The sequence below is a fragment of the Lycorma delicatula genome, chromosome 5 (assembly GCF_047948215.1).
Source record: "Lycorma delicatula isolate Av1 chromosome 5, ASM4794821v1, whole genome shotgun sequence".
Taxonomy (NCBI): Eukaryota; Metazoa; Arthropoda; class Insecta; order Hemiptera; family Fulgoridae; genus Lycorma; species Lycorma delicatula.
In genome coordinates this window covers 155003804-155017724 of record NC_134459.1, presented here as the reverse complement: position 1 = coordinate 155017724, position 13921 = coordinate 155003804, and the positions used below count along the sequence as shown (strand labels likewise).

At 29.6% G+C, this 13921-nt stretch overlaps 2 protein-coding genes across 4 annotated transcripts in view; one reads left to right on the top strand and one right to left on the bottom strand.

Moving 5' to 3' along the window:
• The window catches only part of LOC142325508 (triacylglycerol hydrolase DDHD2-like), a 182505-nt gene that overhangs the window by 134378 nt on the left and 34206 nt on the right, over positions 1-13921 (bottom strand). The gene's annotated exons all lie outside the window — the stretch shown is intronic.
• The window catches only part of LOC142325509 (uncharacterized), a 102231-nt gene that overhangs the window by 69510 nt on the left and 18800 nt on the right, over positions 1-13921 (top strand). For both annotated transcript variants that reach the window (XM_075367364.1, XM_075367363.1), the window contains 2 exons: positions 9337-9570; positions 12269-12485. In XM_075367364.1, coding sequence (XP_075223479.1) covers positions 9337-9570; positions 12269-12485 — 451 coding nt within the window. The remainder of the gene's footprint in view (positions 1-9336; positions 9571-12268; positions 12486-13921) is intronic.

Here is a 13921-nt window from a genome sequence, read left to right as displayed (position 1 = left end):
TTAGGACTGTTGTAACATCTAATTGTGCACCTCCTCTTTTGATTGCAATCGACTGAACCAAAAGTGTCCATAAAAGCCCTAAATCCAAAAACGTTTGGATTTTGAACTTTTTCTTAACTGCAGTAATAAGTCCTCATCGAGAGCTTTTCAATGATATGTCATAAGTAGTACTTATTTTCATCGGTTCCAGAGTTATAGCCAAATAAAGTTTTAATTAATGAAATATTTGGATCTTATAAGGGGAAGACATATCGGTTCGAATCAGACTTCATATCTTTTTTTTTAATTTAAATATATTAATTTACTAATAATCATTAATCCATACATCATTAATAATCATAGATCCCTGTTGACTTTCAAGCGAATCCTTTTACAAGAACCGGAGTTAACCAAGGTAAAATATTAGGTTTTGGGTATGTTTTCAAGATAATCCATCCTTCTGACGCACTTACTGTGACAAAGTTTTTTATATTATTTTGTAAAAAATTATTTCTCTAATGGTCGAATTGCAATCTTTTACTCATAATTTAAAATTGAAGATTTTTAAAATGAAAAATAATTTTTTCAACATAGAAAGTTCTAAGATATTTTTCACTTCGTTATTATCATTCTTGCAGCAATGTTATACATACCCTGTTAAGTATTCTTTTTTTTTTTTTGAAACTGGAAATATTTTTGAAAATTTCAGAAACTTAATATGTTAATTAAAATAAAGTTAAAATAAAATTCACAGTATATTCCCAAATTAATCTTAGTTTACACTCTGTAGCCATTTGTTAATGTTGTTTCTTAATAATTTTTTCATATCTTATTTAACAGCAAGCTTCTCATCTTTGCGTTCATCGCGGACAATATTTTATTAATAGATATCTTCACATCGTTTTAAATAAAACTGAAAATTATAAATTGAAATAAATTAAAAAAGATAATAAAACCGACATCACGGAAAATGATCTAAAAAGTAAGAAAAAATCTGAGGTGGACATCACATGACTTCCTTGTACGCCTATTAAATTACATATATACAGTTTTTGCTGCACTTCATTTAAACTTATTTCATTTGAAAGTGAGATACGATCCTCCAATTTTTTAATAAAGTCGACAGTTACACAGTTGCTCAAATATTTGTTTTTTGTTTTTTTTCAACATCAAATATTTATAATTAATAATTCAACAATCTTACATGAAATATTAGGATAGAGTAAAAGTCCCTTTATTACTCGTATTACTAGATCAGTATTATTCGTATCTTCGTGAGTCGCTGATTAACAAAAGTTAAAACCAAAGAATGAATAAAAACATTAAGAGAAGATGATAAATATAAAGAAGAAAAAATGTTAAAATCAAAGAAAGAAGAAAAAAATTAAGAGAGGATGATGAATATAAAGAGAGAAAATTTGAAAACTAGAAAACACGTACATAAATTAAGATCAGAAGAATTACATCAAAACAAAGAGCGATTAAATGATTGGCAACAAAAAAAATAAAAACGAAACGATGATCAACTCCGGCTTAGGGAGAACATTGTCCGACAATGTCAGAGGAGTAATGAACTAGAAGATAAGATAAGAATTTTTTCAATTTATTAAAGCTCGGGTTTGTGTGTCTCAGTGTATATGTTGTTCTTATGAGGGTCTAATTTTCAGTCACTCTGTAGTTAACTTTAATGTAGATAAAATTAAACAAAAATTCCAGAATAATTAAATAAAATTAAACTAGAAAATCTAAAAATAATCCGATTCTAAATTATAATTTTCAATTAATATTAAATAATCAGATGTTTCACCAGATCTATTACATATACACGTATGTAATAATCCCCATTAATTAACCACACACATTTTTAAAAGTACATAAAATTTTATACATAAAATAAACTTACATAAAATACCTTCGTACATAAAATAACTTCTAAAATAAACGTACATAAAATAACTTCTGATTCTTTATTATTTTTTTTTATTGTTATTACTTAATTGTTATTTATTGTAAAAATTTGTTTACAATCCCGGGTTAATACAAATAAAATTAATAAATCAATACATTTAAATTTTAAAAAAAATTTAAAGAAAAAGGAGATGAAGTCTGATTCGAACCGATGTACCTTCCCTTGTAAGATCCAAATATTTCATTAATTAAAATTTTATTTGGCTAATTCTGGAACTAATGAAAATAAGTACCACTTATGATACATCGTTGAAAAGCTCTCAAAGAGGGCTTATTACTGCAGTTAAGAAAAAGTCCAAAATTTCTTTGGATTTTGTACTTTTTTGGTTGTCGATTGCAATCAAAAAAGAAGGTGCACAGCTAGATGTTACAACAGTCCTAAATCTAAAATCTCAACATCCTACGGCTAATCGTTTTGGAGTTATGCGAGAAACGTACATACGTCACGCCGAAACTAGTCAAAAAGGATTCAGAGATGGTCAAAATGGATATTTCCGTTGAATTCTGAAAACCGAAATTTTTCGCGATCTCAAAACTTCCTTTACTTCGTACAAGGAAATAAAAATAAAAGTTTTTTCGATTCTTCTTTAATTTTAATTTGTCAAAAAGTCAAAATAAAAGTAAAAATTTAAATATTATTTTTACTTTACCGGCCATAGCGGTATATGCTGCTATATCTATTACGGGAAAATATATAGATCGTCAAAAAATATCCGAAAAATTTTTTTTTTACGTTTTAAGACATTAAAAAACTAAAATTATAATCTGCGAAAAATGTTTATTCCAACACTTCCAAATCCAAAAAAAAAAAATTATTTTGGTCAGACGGACCTTTGTGCGTACGTATATATGTATGTATGCATGCTGGCCTGTATTTGGTCTAATAACTCCGGACCCCGTTGAATGATTTTCTTCAATCTAGCTGGCAGGTACTACCTTCGAGGAAAAATAATATATTAAACGTTTTCCAAAATTGGAAGAAGGAGTGGGAGTGTTTTGGTCGAAATAAAATTTCAAATCTTTACTGGTGCACTTCAGCAAAAATATTTTCTTACAAAAGTTGAACTTTCTTAATCGAGCACAGATTACCAAAAACGTTTTATTTAATATTCACTCCTCCCCAAAAGGAGACTACATATATTTTTCTTTTTTGTAGCTATATGTTTCAAAAACTGAGCTAATGGTTTTTTGAACCAATATTTTCTACACCAACAGGCCTTCAAACCGTAAGAGATTTTTGTCCATCCTATATTCCAATAGTTTGTGGTAACAAATACTTTTTAAATTAAAAAAAAATAACAATTTTATGTTTACATTCATTCGCAAGTTACCATCATTGCATTTAAAATGTAAAAATCCGAATTTTTTGATAGCCCGTAAGTATTTCTCGGAAAAAAAAATAGCCAAAGAATGTCACCCCTTCCTGGAAAATAACAACTTTTTTTAAAATTATAGCTCAATCTTTGTATTTTTCAAAAAAATTTAAAAAGTTATTTTCTTTAAATTTATTATCATCACTTAGGGATTATTTTCTTAAACATTTATTTTACCCTAATATTTCCCCTTGAGTATGGAAGTCCTCAAAATGAAAAAAATTGTTTTCTCAATTTCAAATTTTTAATGCTCAAAACGTATTTTGTTAAACAATAAAGTCACTAAAATAACTTAATACCTCCCCTTGAAGAAGATATTACCAAATTATTATTATTATTATTAATTTATTTAAAATCAATTTTAGCGAATAAAAAAGCCCCCTGATGCATGAGCCCGCAAATTTTTAAAAAGTCGAAAGTATTTTTCTAAATTGTGATGCTAATAATTAGTACTAAAGATCAATCATGTTAAAGCTTTTTTTTGGGCACCTTGGCTACAAAAATTAAAATATTTAAATATAAAAAAATAATTTTATATTTAATTTTTAAAAAAAATACATCAATAATATTAAAATTTATTACGATACAAGTTTTTTTTTTCATATGACAATGAAGAAATAACTGAAGCTGGCTAATTGAACATCTTTGATTGATATTTTGTAACACATTCGAATGTTGTAAAAATAATTTTTGCGATTGTTTTTCAATTAAAAGGGATTACTTTTATCATAAAAATACAATTAGAGCTTAACTATCGTCTTTTTTTCACTATTTATAGTAGTTTTCTTGGTGTCAGTTCAATAAAAAAAAAAAATTATTTTAGATATCTTTTGTCTTATTTTTATTTAAAATATGAATAGAAATAAAAAAAAAAAAAAAACACAGCTGTCTAAATCAATTTTACGCAAAGGAACTTATACGTGGTCCTGAAATAAGTTTCCTCCAGCCTACCTAAATGAGTTTTTAAAATGAAAAATTGTAATACAGTCATGTGATCGATTTAATAATACGTCGTCATCCCTGAGAACAGAATTGATAAAGCGTAATGATACTTGTATAGTCTGAAGTAACGGGTGTTTCAAAAAGGACGCAACCCTTTTGTTTGAGGACGTAAATTTATTACAAAAATATTAATTTTAATAAAATACTTACACAATAATATTCAAATTACTTTTAATAACTTTATAATAAATGTTCAAAATGATCTGTGATCCCGTTGCTTGATTGAACACGTTTCATAACATTTGCAGCCACTTTTCGTAATGTTTGAAATCTCAGTTTCATTGTTAACCTTCAATTCGTCACGTGTATGAGGACCGATTTTAAAAACTTCACTTCTTAAATACCCTGAAAGGAATATGTCTGCTGAAAGGTAAATGGCCTGCAAGATCCCCAGATCTTGCAGGCCATAACCCTTTCGATATCAAACGATGCCCAAAAAATTCCCGTAAATCCAGCGTTTCACTAGCAGCATGACGCGTTGCGTTATCCTGCTGGAACCAACATTCTCGTTCGTGTAAATCTAATATGGCAATAAACTGTTCGATTAAGTTGCAATAAATCACACTGTCTACAGATTTGTCAAAAAATAAGGGCACTATTACAAGACGCCGGAAGAACGCACACCAAACACCAATTTTACGTGCGTGTAATGGTAATAATTGAAGAGCATCAGAAAGAAGCCGTAATAAAAAATGGAATCCGACAAGGATGTTCCTTATCCCCGTTACTTTTTTATCTTTACATAGAACTAGCAGTTAATGATGTTAAAGAACAGTTTACATCCCGAGTAACAGTGCAAGGTGAAAAGATAAAGAAGCTACGATTTGCTGATGATACAGTAATTCTAGCCGAGACAAAAAAGATTTAGAAGAAAAAATGAACGGCACGGATGATGTCCTAAGCAAGAACTATCGCATGAAAGTAAACAAGAACAAAACCGAATATAAAAATAGGACGAGAAAAGACTAGGGATAGAAGAATTTTGTTATTTGGGAAGTAAAATAACTAAAGATGGACGAAGCAGGAATGATATAAAATGCCGAACAGCAAAAACGAGCCAAACGAGCTTTCGGTCAGAAATATAATTTGCTTACACCAAAGATTAATTTAAATATCAAGAAAATATTTTTGAAAGTATATGTTTAGAGCATAACTTTACATGGAAGTGAAACTTGGGACGATCGGAGTACCAGAGAAGAAAAGATTAGAAGCCTTTGAAATGCGGTGCTATAGAAGAGTGTTAAAAAAACAGATGGGTGGATAAAGTGACAAATGAAGAGGTATTGCGGCAAATTGATGAAGAAAAAAGCATCTGGAAGAATATAGCTAAAAGAAGAGACAGACATAGCCACATCTTAAGGCATCCTGAAATAGTCGCTTTGATATTGGAAGGACAAGTAGAAGGGAAAAATTGTGTAGGCAGGCCACGTTTGGAATATGTAAAACAAACTGTTAAGAGTTGTAGAATGTAGGGGGTGGTATGCAGACAATAAACGTCATCAAACTAGTCAGATGACTGAAGAAAAAAAAAAGGTAGTTCGTGAACATGAGGATTTTTATTGCTCCATATTCGGCAGTTTTGGCTATTAATGTAGCCATACGAGTGAAACCATCTCGTCGCTGAAATAAACACGATCCAAAATTTCAATACCGTTGTCATCAACAAGAGCACGAAACCCACGACGATACTGTTAACGTTTTCCGTGATTTACTTCTTTCAGTTCTTGAACGACACCGATACCGTAAGCATGAGATTGTAATTTTTTTAGTAAGCCTGAAAGCTGTAGATAGTGAAAGCCCAGCCTGTAAAGATAACTTTCTGAGGTATTTTCTGGATGAGTGAAACAAACTTCTACGTCTCCAGAACTTCTACTGTTAACAGTGATGGTCGAACTGTGCATTTCCGATCATGTACACTCCGGTCTTACGAAATTTATTTATCAAGCGCGATATTGTCGACTTATTAGGAAGTGAAAAATTGGGAAATTTTATCCGAAACTCGTCTTTCACATGTTCGTAAGATTTATACGCGCAATAATTATCAATAATAAACATAGTTCGTCCTTGGAAAACGACATAGTAAACACGATAGAGAGACGAATTTATATTGGTTTAGCACTAGTGCATAAGACAGACTTAATTAAAAACTACCTTTTTAAATTCCGAGTTTTTCAAATATGCACAAAATTAATTAAAAAGCTGTGTTTTTAATATGACTTCAAAAATTCAAAAAGACTGGAATTGTGTTGTTTTTCTTCTACGATTTGAGACCGGATCTAACGCAGTTTTTTCTTTCAACTTTATACTTCAATTATACTTCAACTTTATAAAGGTATGTTTTGATTCGAAAATTCAGAATGCGTTGTTTTTGTTTTTTTTTAATATAAATAAAATTTGATTTTTCATCTGCGGGAACAACAAAATATATTCAATAAGGTTAATGAATAACGATAAAGGAAACTAAAAATTTTCGGAAAAATAAGGCCGTAATATGCTTGGGGCTATTAAATAATAACACAAAATTTTGGGAAGAAGAAAAGAGAACTTTCAAAGTACGGCGACCGCTAACTACCCACAACTGTTTTGACAAGAACTGTGTGTACAGCCTATCGATTGTGTACACTCGATAAATAGGAGATTTTTTCGTAAAGAATAATTAAAAACAATAGAAAAATCTTAAAAACAATAAAAAATATAGTCAGAAAAATTAATAAATTCTTAAATTATAATACTGAATTACCTGAAATAAATTGAAGTTCGGTTAAATAAGAGTATTAACTAAAGAATAAATACATTCATTTAATAACACAACACAAAATCACATAATATGTGAACACTTAACGTAAAAACAAATTTATTGGCACGATCAAACGAATTATATTAGCGAATAACAATGTACCATTAGCGCTAGATAAATTAAATAAATTATGTAAAACAAAATTAATTTGTATATAATACATACTGATAAGGGGTTTTAAGACTTTGCCCGATGATGCAGATGTAAAACATGTATACAAACGGAATTAATCTTCTGAAAATAAACAAACACGTCATCTTTTTAGGGAGAAAAAATATAACTCCCGTTCGAATCAAGTCGGTCACAAAATATCTTATCGATAATATAACTTCATCAACAAATAAATATAAATAAACGTCACGGCGATAAAATGTTCACTTATCAAATAATTACTTAATTAACCGATATAAAAAAATACGGGCAAAACATAAACGATACGCGTAAATGAAGGGCGTTTTGTTTATTAATGAAATAAATACGAGAACGTCTTATTTTCCTGTTTAAATACTGTACAAAAATGCATGAGGTCGCAATAAAATAAAATACAAAAATAAAAATCGATTATATTATCCGGAGTGCTGTCGTTGGATAACGTTTTCTAGACGCAATTTCCACACCGATGTGGAACAAAAACACATTAAATTTTATGTGAATTATCTTTTAAGATGTCCAAATAATAACTGCTCAAATAATTTCCAATTAAAAAATGCTAATTTTTTTTCTGTACTTATTTTATTTATTTAGTTTCCTTATATATTTGTTTTACTATTATTTCGTAAATTAATTATTTTTAAACATTAATATGATCTTTAACCACTTAAAAAAAAAATTTATATTCTGTGATTCTAATGTTTTCAACAAATTTTCCCCAAGCTATTCAAAAATCCCTGTTCGGCCGGCAAGACGGGGCGCTTCTTCACTATGCTCTGAACAAAGTCCCCGTAGAACTCGATCAAACTTTCCTTAAATTGAAAGCTCGGCCAAGGCAAATGTATTTTTTAAATCCAACGACCTCAATCTGTCGAGTGAAGAATCGATTGACTTAATAAATCGCAAAAGGCCGTTATGGAGAAATAATATATAAATCGGTGATTAAACCAGTGGCGGCTCATATATGGACACTGTGGAACTGCAGCACCTCCTATTTCCACTTGATATTACGGATAACAATTAATATAATGAGTTCTTTTTTCTTTACACTTGTACAATAAATAATCCTTAAGCTTAATGCCACTAGCCATCCCCAAGTTTATGAAAAAGATACAAAAAGTTTTGCTAGGAACTGTGAGCTTCACAGTTCCAGCGACGTGGTGTTTAACTGGTGTGTACATGCGCACATAGGAAGCTACACGCGAGGGAAAGAGAGCACTGTCGTTCCTGCAGTGCCGACTCTGACGTGCTGGTCTTTTACTCCATGTGTATCGAACGTTCCTTGTTCGTTCCCTTTTCTAGTTTAGTTGGTGGAAGGAATATAAAAGCGGTTAGGCTGTTTTTTCAGTAGCGATCAGAAGATAGCGGAAAGAAAGGGCTCTTTCATTGCCAATATTGTCCAAAAACATGCAGGACGGGCGAAAGAGAAGGTAATTAGTAAAAACGAACGGGCGAAAGAGAAGGTAATTAGTAAAAACGAATTATGTATTTGTTTCTGTGGACACAGAAATTTAAATTTTAAGCACCGTTAGACCATACTTCTTAAGCTATCATTTTATTAAGCTATTAACTAATAATACTAAAATATATTATTTGTATTGACATTTTATTATCTATTCGGTTAAACCGAATACGGTTTTTTGTGCTTAAAAACCGTGTACCTTATTGTATGTGATAAAGTGTAGAATTAGATTATTATCCTGATTCCAGCTATTCTATTCGATTCATTTTTATCAGTTCTTTTATTTTACAGAAAACTTTAACCGTGGCCTTGAAAGACCCTGAATAAAATTTTCTGGAGCAGCACCCCCACTAATTTTAGCTATAAGCCGCCGCCACTGGCATTAAACGCTACCACATAAGCGTAAGGATAGAACATCGATACTTTGAACATTTCTTCTGATGAGTATTGAACATGTCACAATAAAAAACCTTTTTTAACTGTTATAATATTATTGTAACCGACTTTTAAACCGTTCAATATGTTAATGATATCGACTAATACTGTAATAAATCGATATACTAAGAATATTTTCAAAGAAATAATTGCGTTTCTGTTTATTTCAGGAGAAAATGTAGATCTAGTCAGATTACAAGGAGAAGGAAAGCTCGATGAAGTCGTGTTAGTAGATGAAACTGGTAAACAATTGACAAGATTGGAACACGTCAGAAATTTATATGAAACTAACGACGATGATGCTGATGAAACGAACGATGAATGTAATTCGGAGTGGCGACTACCGGCTGACAAATTAAAGGACGAACAATATTACGTACAAGTATTCGGTGAAGATAACAACGGTAAGTTTATATTAAATACGGAAAGTAAGTGTTAAAAATCTGATGTGGACACCTCATGACTTCCTTGTACGCCTATTAAATTACATACACACATTTTTAAAAGTACATAAAATTTTATTTCATTAATAACTTCTGATATTTTTTCATAATTTTTATTTTATTTTTATTATTATTATTGAATTATTATTCATTGTAAAACGTTTTTTTACAATCTGAGGTTAATAATTATTAATAAATCAATATATTTAAATAAAAATAAAAAAATTAAAAAGGCGATGAAGACGGATTTGAAACGATGTGCCTTCCTCTTGTAAGATCCAAATATTTCATTAATTAAACTTTTATTTGGCTATAACTCTGGAACCAATGAAAATAAGTACCACTTATCATATATCGTTGAAAAGCTGTCGATTAGGGCTTATTACTGCAGTTAAGAAAAAGTCCAAAATATTTTGGATTTTGTACTTTTTTGGACACTTTTGGTTCAGTCGATTCCAATCAAAACGGGTGGTGCATAGCTAGATGTTACAACAGTCCTAAATCTAAAATTTCAAAATCCTACGGCTAATCGTTTTGGAGTTATGCGAGATACGTACAGACGTCACGCCGAAACTAGTCAAAATGGATTCATGGATGGTCAAAATGTATATTTCCGTTAAAATTTGAAAAACCAAAATATTTCGCGATCACAATACTTCCTTTACTTCGGACAAGGAAGTAAAAAGTACACGATCGTACCATTAATTAAGATATTAAAGTAAATCTTTAATTAAACATAAAAAATTCTGAATCTTTTTAACGTAAACCTTTTTTTCATTTACAAGAAAATAACTTAGGAGCTAAGCATTCAGAAATATATCGTTTACCTTTTCACATTCTAGAATCTTAGGGAAGCAGTATATCTTTTCAAAAAAAGAAATTAAAACAATCTTTTTTGTAACAGTCATCTGATATATTTAAACGATAAAATAAATAAATGTTGTTTACAACAAATAATCAAAATAATTATTATAACCATAATTTTCAGCTTCACATATTTCTATAAGTTTGTCTTCCCTTACAATCCTTATACATCCTAAACGTTTTTCTTCATCAAATCAAAATAAACCGAATCGTTTTAATAACAACCTATTGACTTAAGTCGAGACATTAACAGAAGGGATTTAAATAGTCAAAAGCGATAATCAGCGCAACAAAAATAACATTTCTCTGCAACTAATAATATGCTAATAACTTTTATGTCCTCCGAAGGAATATGTCATTAAGGCGGTAATTTCAAGAAATAATTTGCATTTAAACCGCTATTAGGCATTATTACATAAAATTTCAAAAGGATTAAAAAAGAAAATGCGATGAATAATTTAAATAAAAATCTACCTATCATAAACTAGGTTTTACCGTTGTTAATGAAGTATTATAAAAAAAGATGACACAAAAAAAATAAGACAAACTAGACCCTGAAGATATTTTGGTACTGAATGTAAATTTAATAATTAACTGTATTTTATTAAATTATACAGAAGTACAACGTATCATATAAAGCAAACATGTTTCTACATATGTTCACATATACGCACAGGCGTGCAAAATATTGTTATTAAGTGTATTACACAATACAACCTTAGAACGTTCTTTTCATTTATTCAAAAACTATACATGCATACACAGCGGCACAGAACATGAAAACAATGTTCAACCTCGTACGTACAAATTATAATGCTTTAATATTGTTAAACCTTATAATTTATACATTTGTTACGTTCACTAATATTTATTTTATTTTTCAATTCTTTAAAAAAAATTGAATCCCACTATTGTTTTTAAAGATATAAAATTATGAAAGACGTCTTACTTTCTTTTTAAACGAAACTTTACAATTATTTTCATTAACAGAATAGTAAATATATATGCCGTAATAAATAGAACAGTATTATATTAAATGTGTAACTTAAACATTATTAGGTAGCTTGATGAGAATCGCACATTATTTAAGAAAAAATCTCAAGAGTTTACCTAAGAAAGTCAGATGAGAGTGGTTTGATGGTTCCTGAACCACCAAACTGCGAGTAGTAGTAAGCTATAAGTGTTCAAATTGTTCACTCAATTCACCGGAATGACTGTTTAATCATTCTTAGACAAAAAAAATCTTGATCAGTACCCATCTGCCTCATTCGTTCTTATGGTTTTGATGCATGCTAAGTACTTGAGATATAAAATAACTAATAAACTTACTGCTTTCTGTTGTGAAAGAATGTATTATACATACTACTTATACTTAGTAATGGCAGTTTTAAGGTAGAACTGGATTAAGATAGATTATTCTTCAGTTAGAATACTATTAGAATTCATAAAAAAGCAATATTTAAAAATATTATTTATTGTTATCATTATTATTATTATTATTACAATACTTTTCAAGCAAACTATTACAAAATATGACTACATTTTAATATAAAAAAACAACTCGCTTTCAAAATAATTAAATCTTTTAACTTAAGTCATTTTATATTTAATAATTTTTTAAAGTGTGATTACATTTTGTCAATGCATTTAAAAAAAAGTAACATAATTATGAAAACCTGAATGGAAGAAATAAAAACAATATTAAAATATTAAAGCATCACAAAACGTTATACAAATATTTTAATAATAGTAAGAAAAAAATTCATCATTTTAAAATATTCATTTATGTTAACAGGTGGTAAATTTACAAGATTATCGGCTTTAAAAGTCGTTAGCCATAACATTCTAGCACCGGTAACAGTCGAATTAAATGAGCTGTCACAAATTGTAGCTCAACCTGGAGAAACAATCAATTTATATTTTGATGTCATGAACAATTATTTTCATCCGCTCGATATGATGTTCTATACTCAGGATAATCTTAATTTTATCAGGGACATCAATCCAAAAAGGTAAGAAAAAATAATTATAAATAAGGTCTAGTTTTATAAAATTATTGTAGAGAGTCGAATTGCATGTTAAAAAGTACGAGCGATCTTACGAACAAATCTCATTCGACTGAATGCTTAATAATTTTATTAAACATAAGCATTAACACACTTATTAAGAGACTCTGTTTTTATTAAGACAATAACTCTTTAGTCAGTACAACAATTACTGGAAAGAAAAAGTCACAGGATGCATACGTAGTGACTTCCAACAAAACTACAAATAATGAAATCAACAGGTGTCCACAATCTAAACATTAATCTGATGGAAAGAGGAAGGGAATCAAGTATAATTGGAAATCTAAGAAGCACTTAAAGGTTTCATTTAGGCACCAAAAGTTATTACTCAGATCATATTTTCACTCTGGATGAAAGCAACAAATTATTGATCTTAGTGTTGTAGTAACCGGCTCATATAAGTTACAAAAACTTATTTTCCTCCAGATACTAAAAATCTAACCCATCAGGTTGGTCTAGAGGTGAACACATCTTCACAAATCAGCTGATTTCAAAGTCGAGATTTCTAAGGTTCAAATCCTAGTAAAGGTAGTTACTTTTATTCGGATTTGAATACTAAATCGTAGATACCGGTGTTCTTTGGTGGTTGGATTTAAATTAACCACATACGTCAAGAATGCTCGAACTGAGACTGTACAAGACTACACATATCAGACTACATATCATCCTCATTCACCTCTGAAGTAATACTTGACAGTGGTTCTGAAGGCTAAACAGAAAAAAAGATACTAAGAATCTATTTGAAAACGTCATACATGTTCAGCATCAGAATTATGCAACACATGAAAGTAACAACCTTAATTTTAAAGTATATAACTACAACCGAAGTAGATAGGACTGTATTTTCATTACTAAAAAAACAAGAACCGGTAACTGAGAAAACCTACAAAATATTTATCATATACTGAAGTAGGTTTTCTAAAATGATTGAATTGTTATAATAATATATCGATTTAAAAGAACAATTTTTTTGAAATCATTGGTCCTGAAGAACTTTATTCTTCAACATAGGATGTCAAACTATTTATGGTCCACTGCCTACTCACATGCAAGTAATTCTGCCTATGGACATGTATAGGAGCTTTCTGTTTCCTGTATTGGTTAAAAAAATCAAATGTGTAGCTTTCATGCTCGATATATAAAGTAGAGCCTCCTGTTCGTAAAAACTAACAATTTTTCATTTAAAACTTTCATACAATCTTTAATGACAATTCTGACATTGTAGTAAAATTTACATTGTGAAAATTTCTAATGAAACTCCTTAATGAAATATGCTGTCAGATAAAATTCTATATTTGCCAATACTGAGTATAAATCAATCAATTACTCTTTTAAAAGTGAATAATAATGTTTAAAAGTATTGAATTCTGCTGCGTAACATC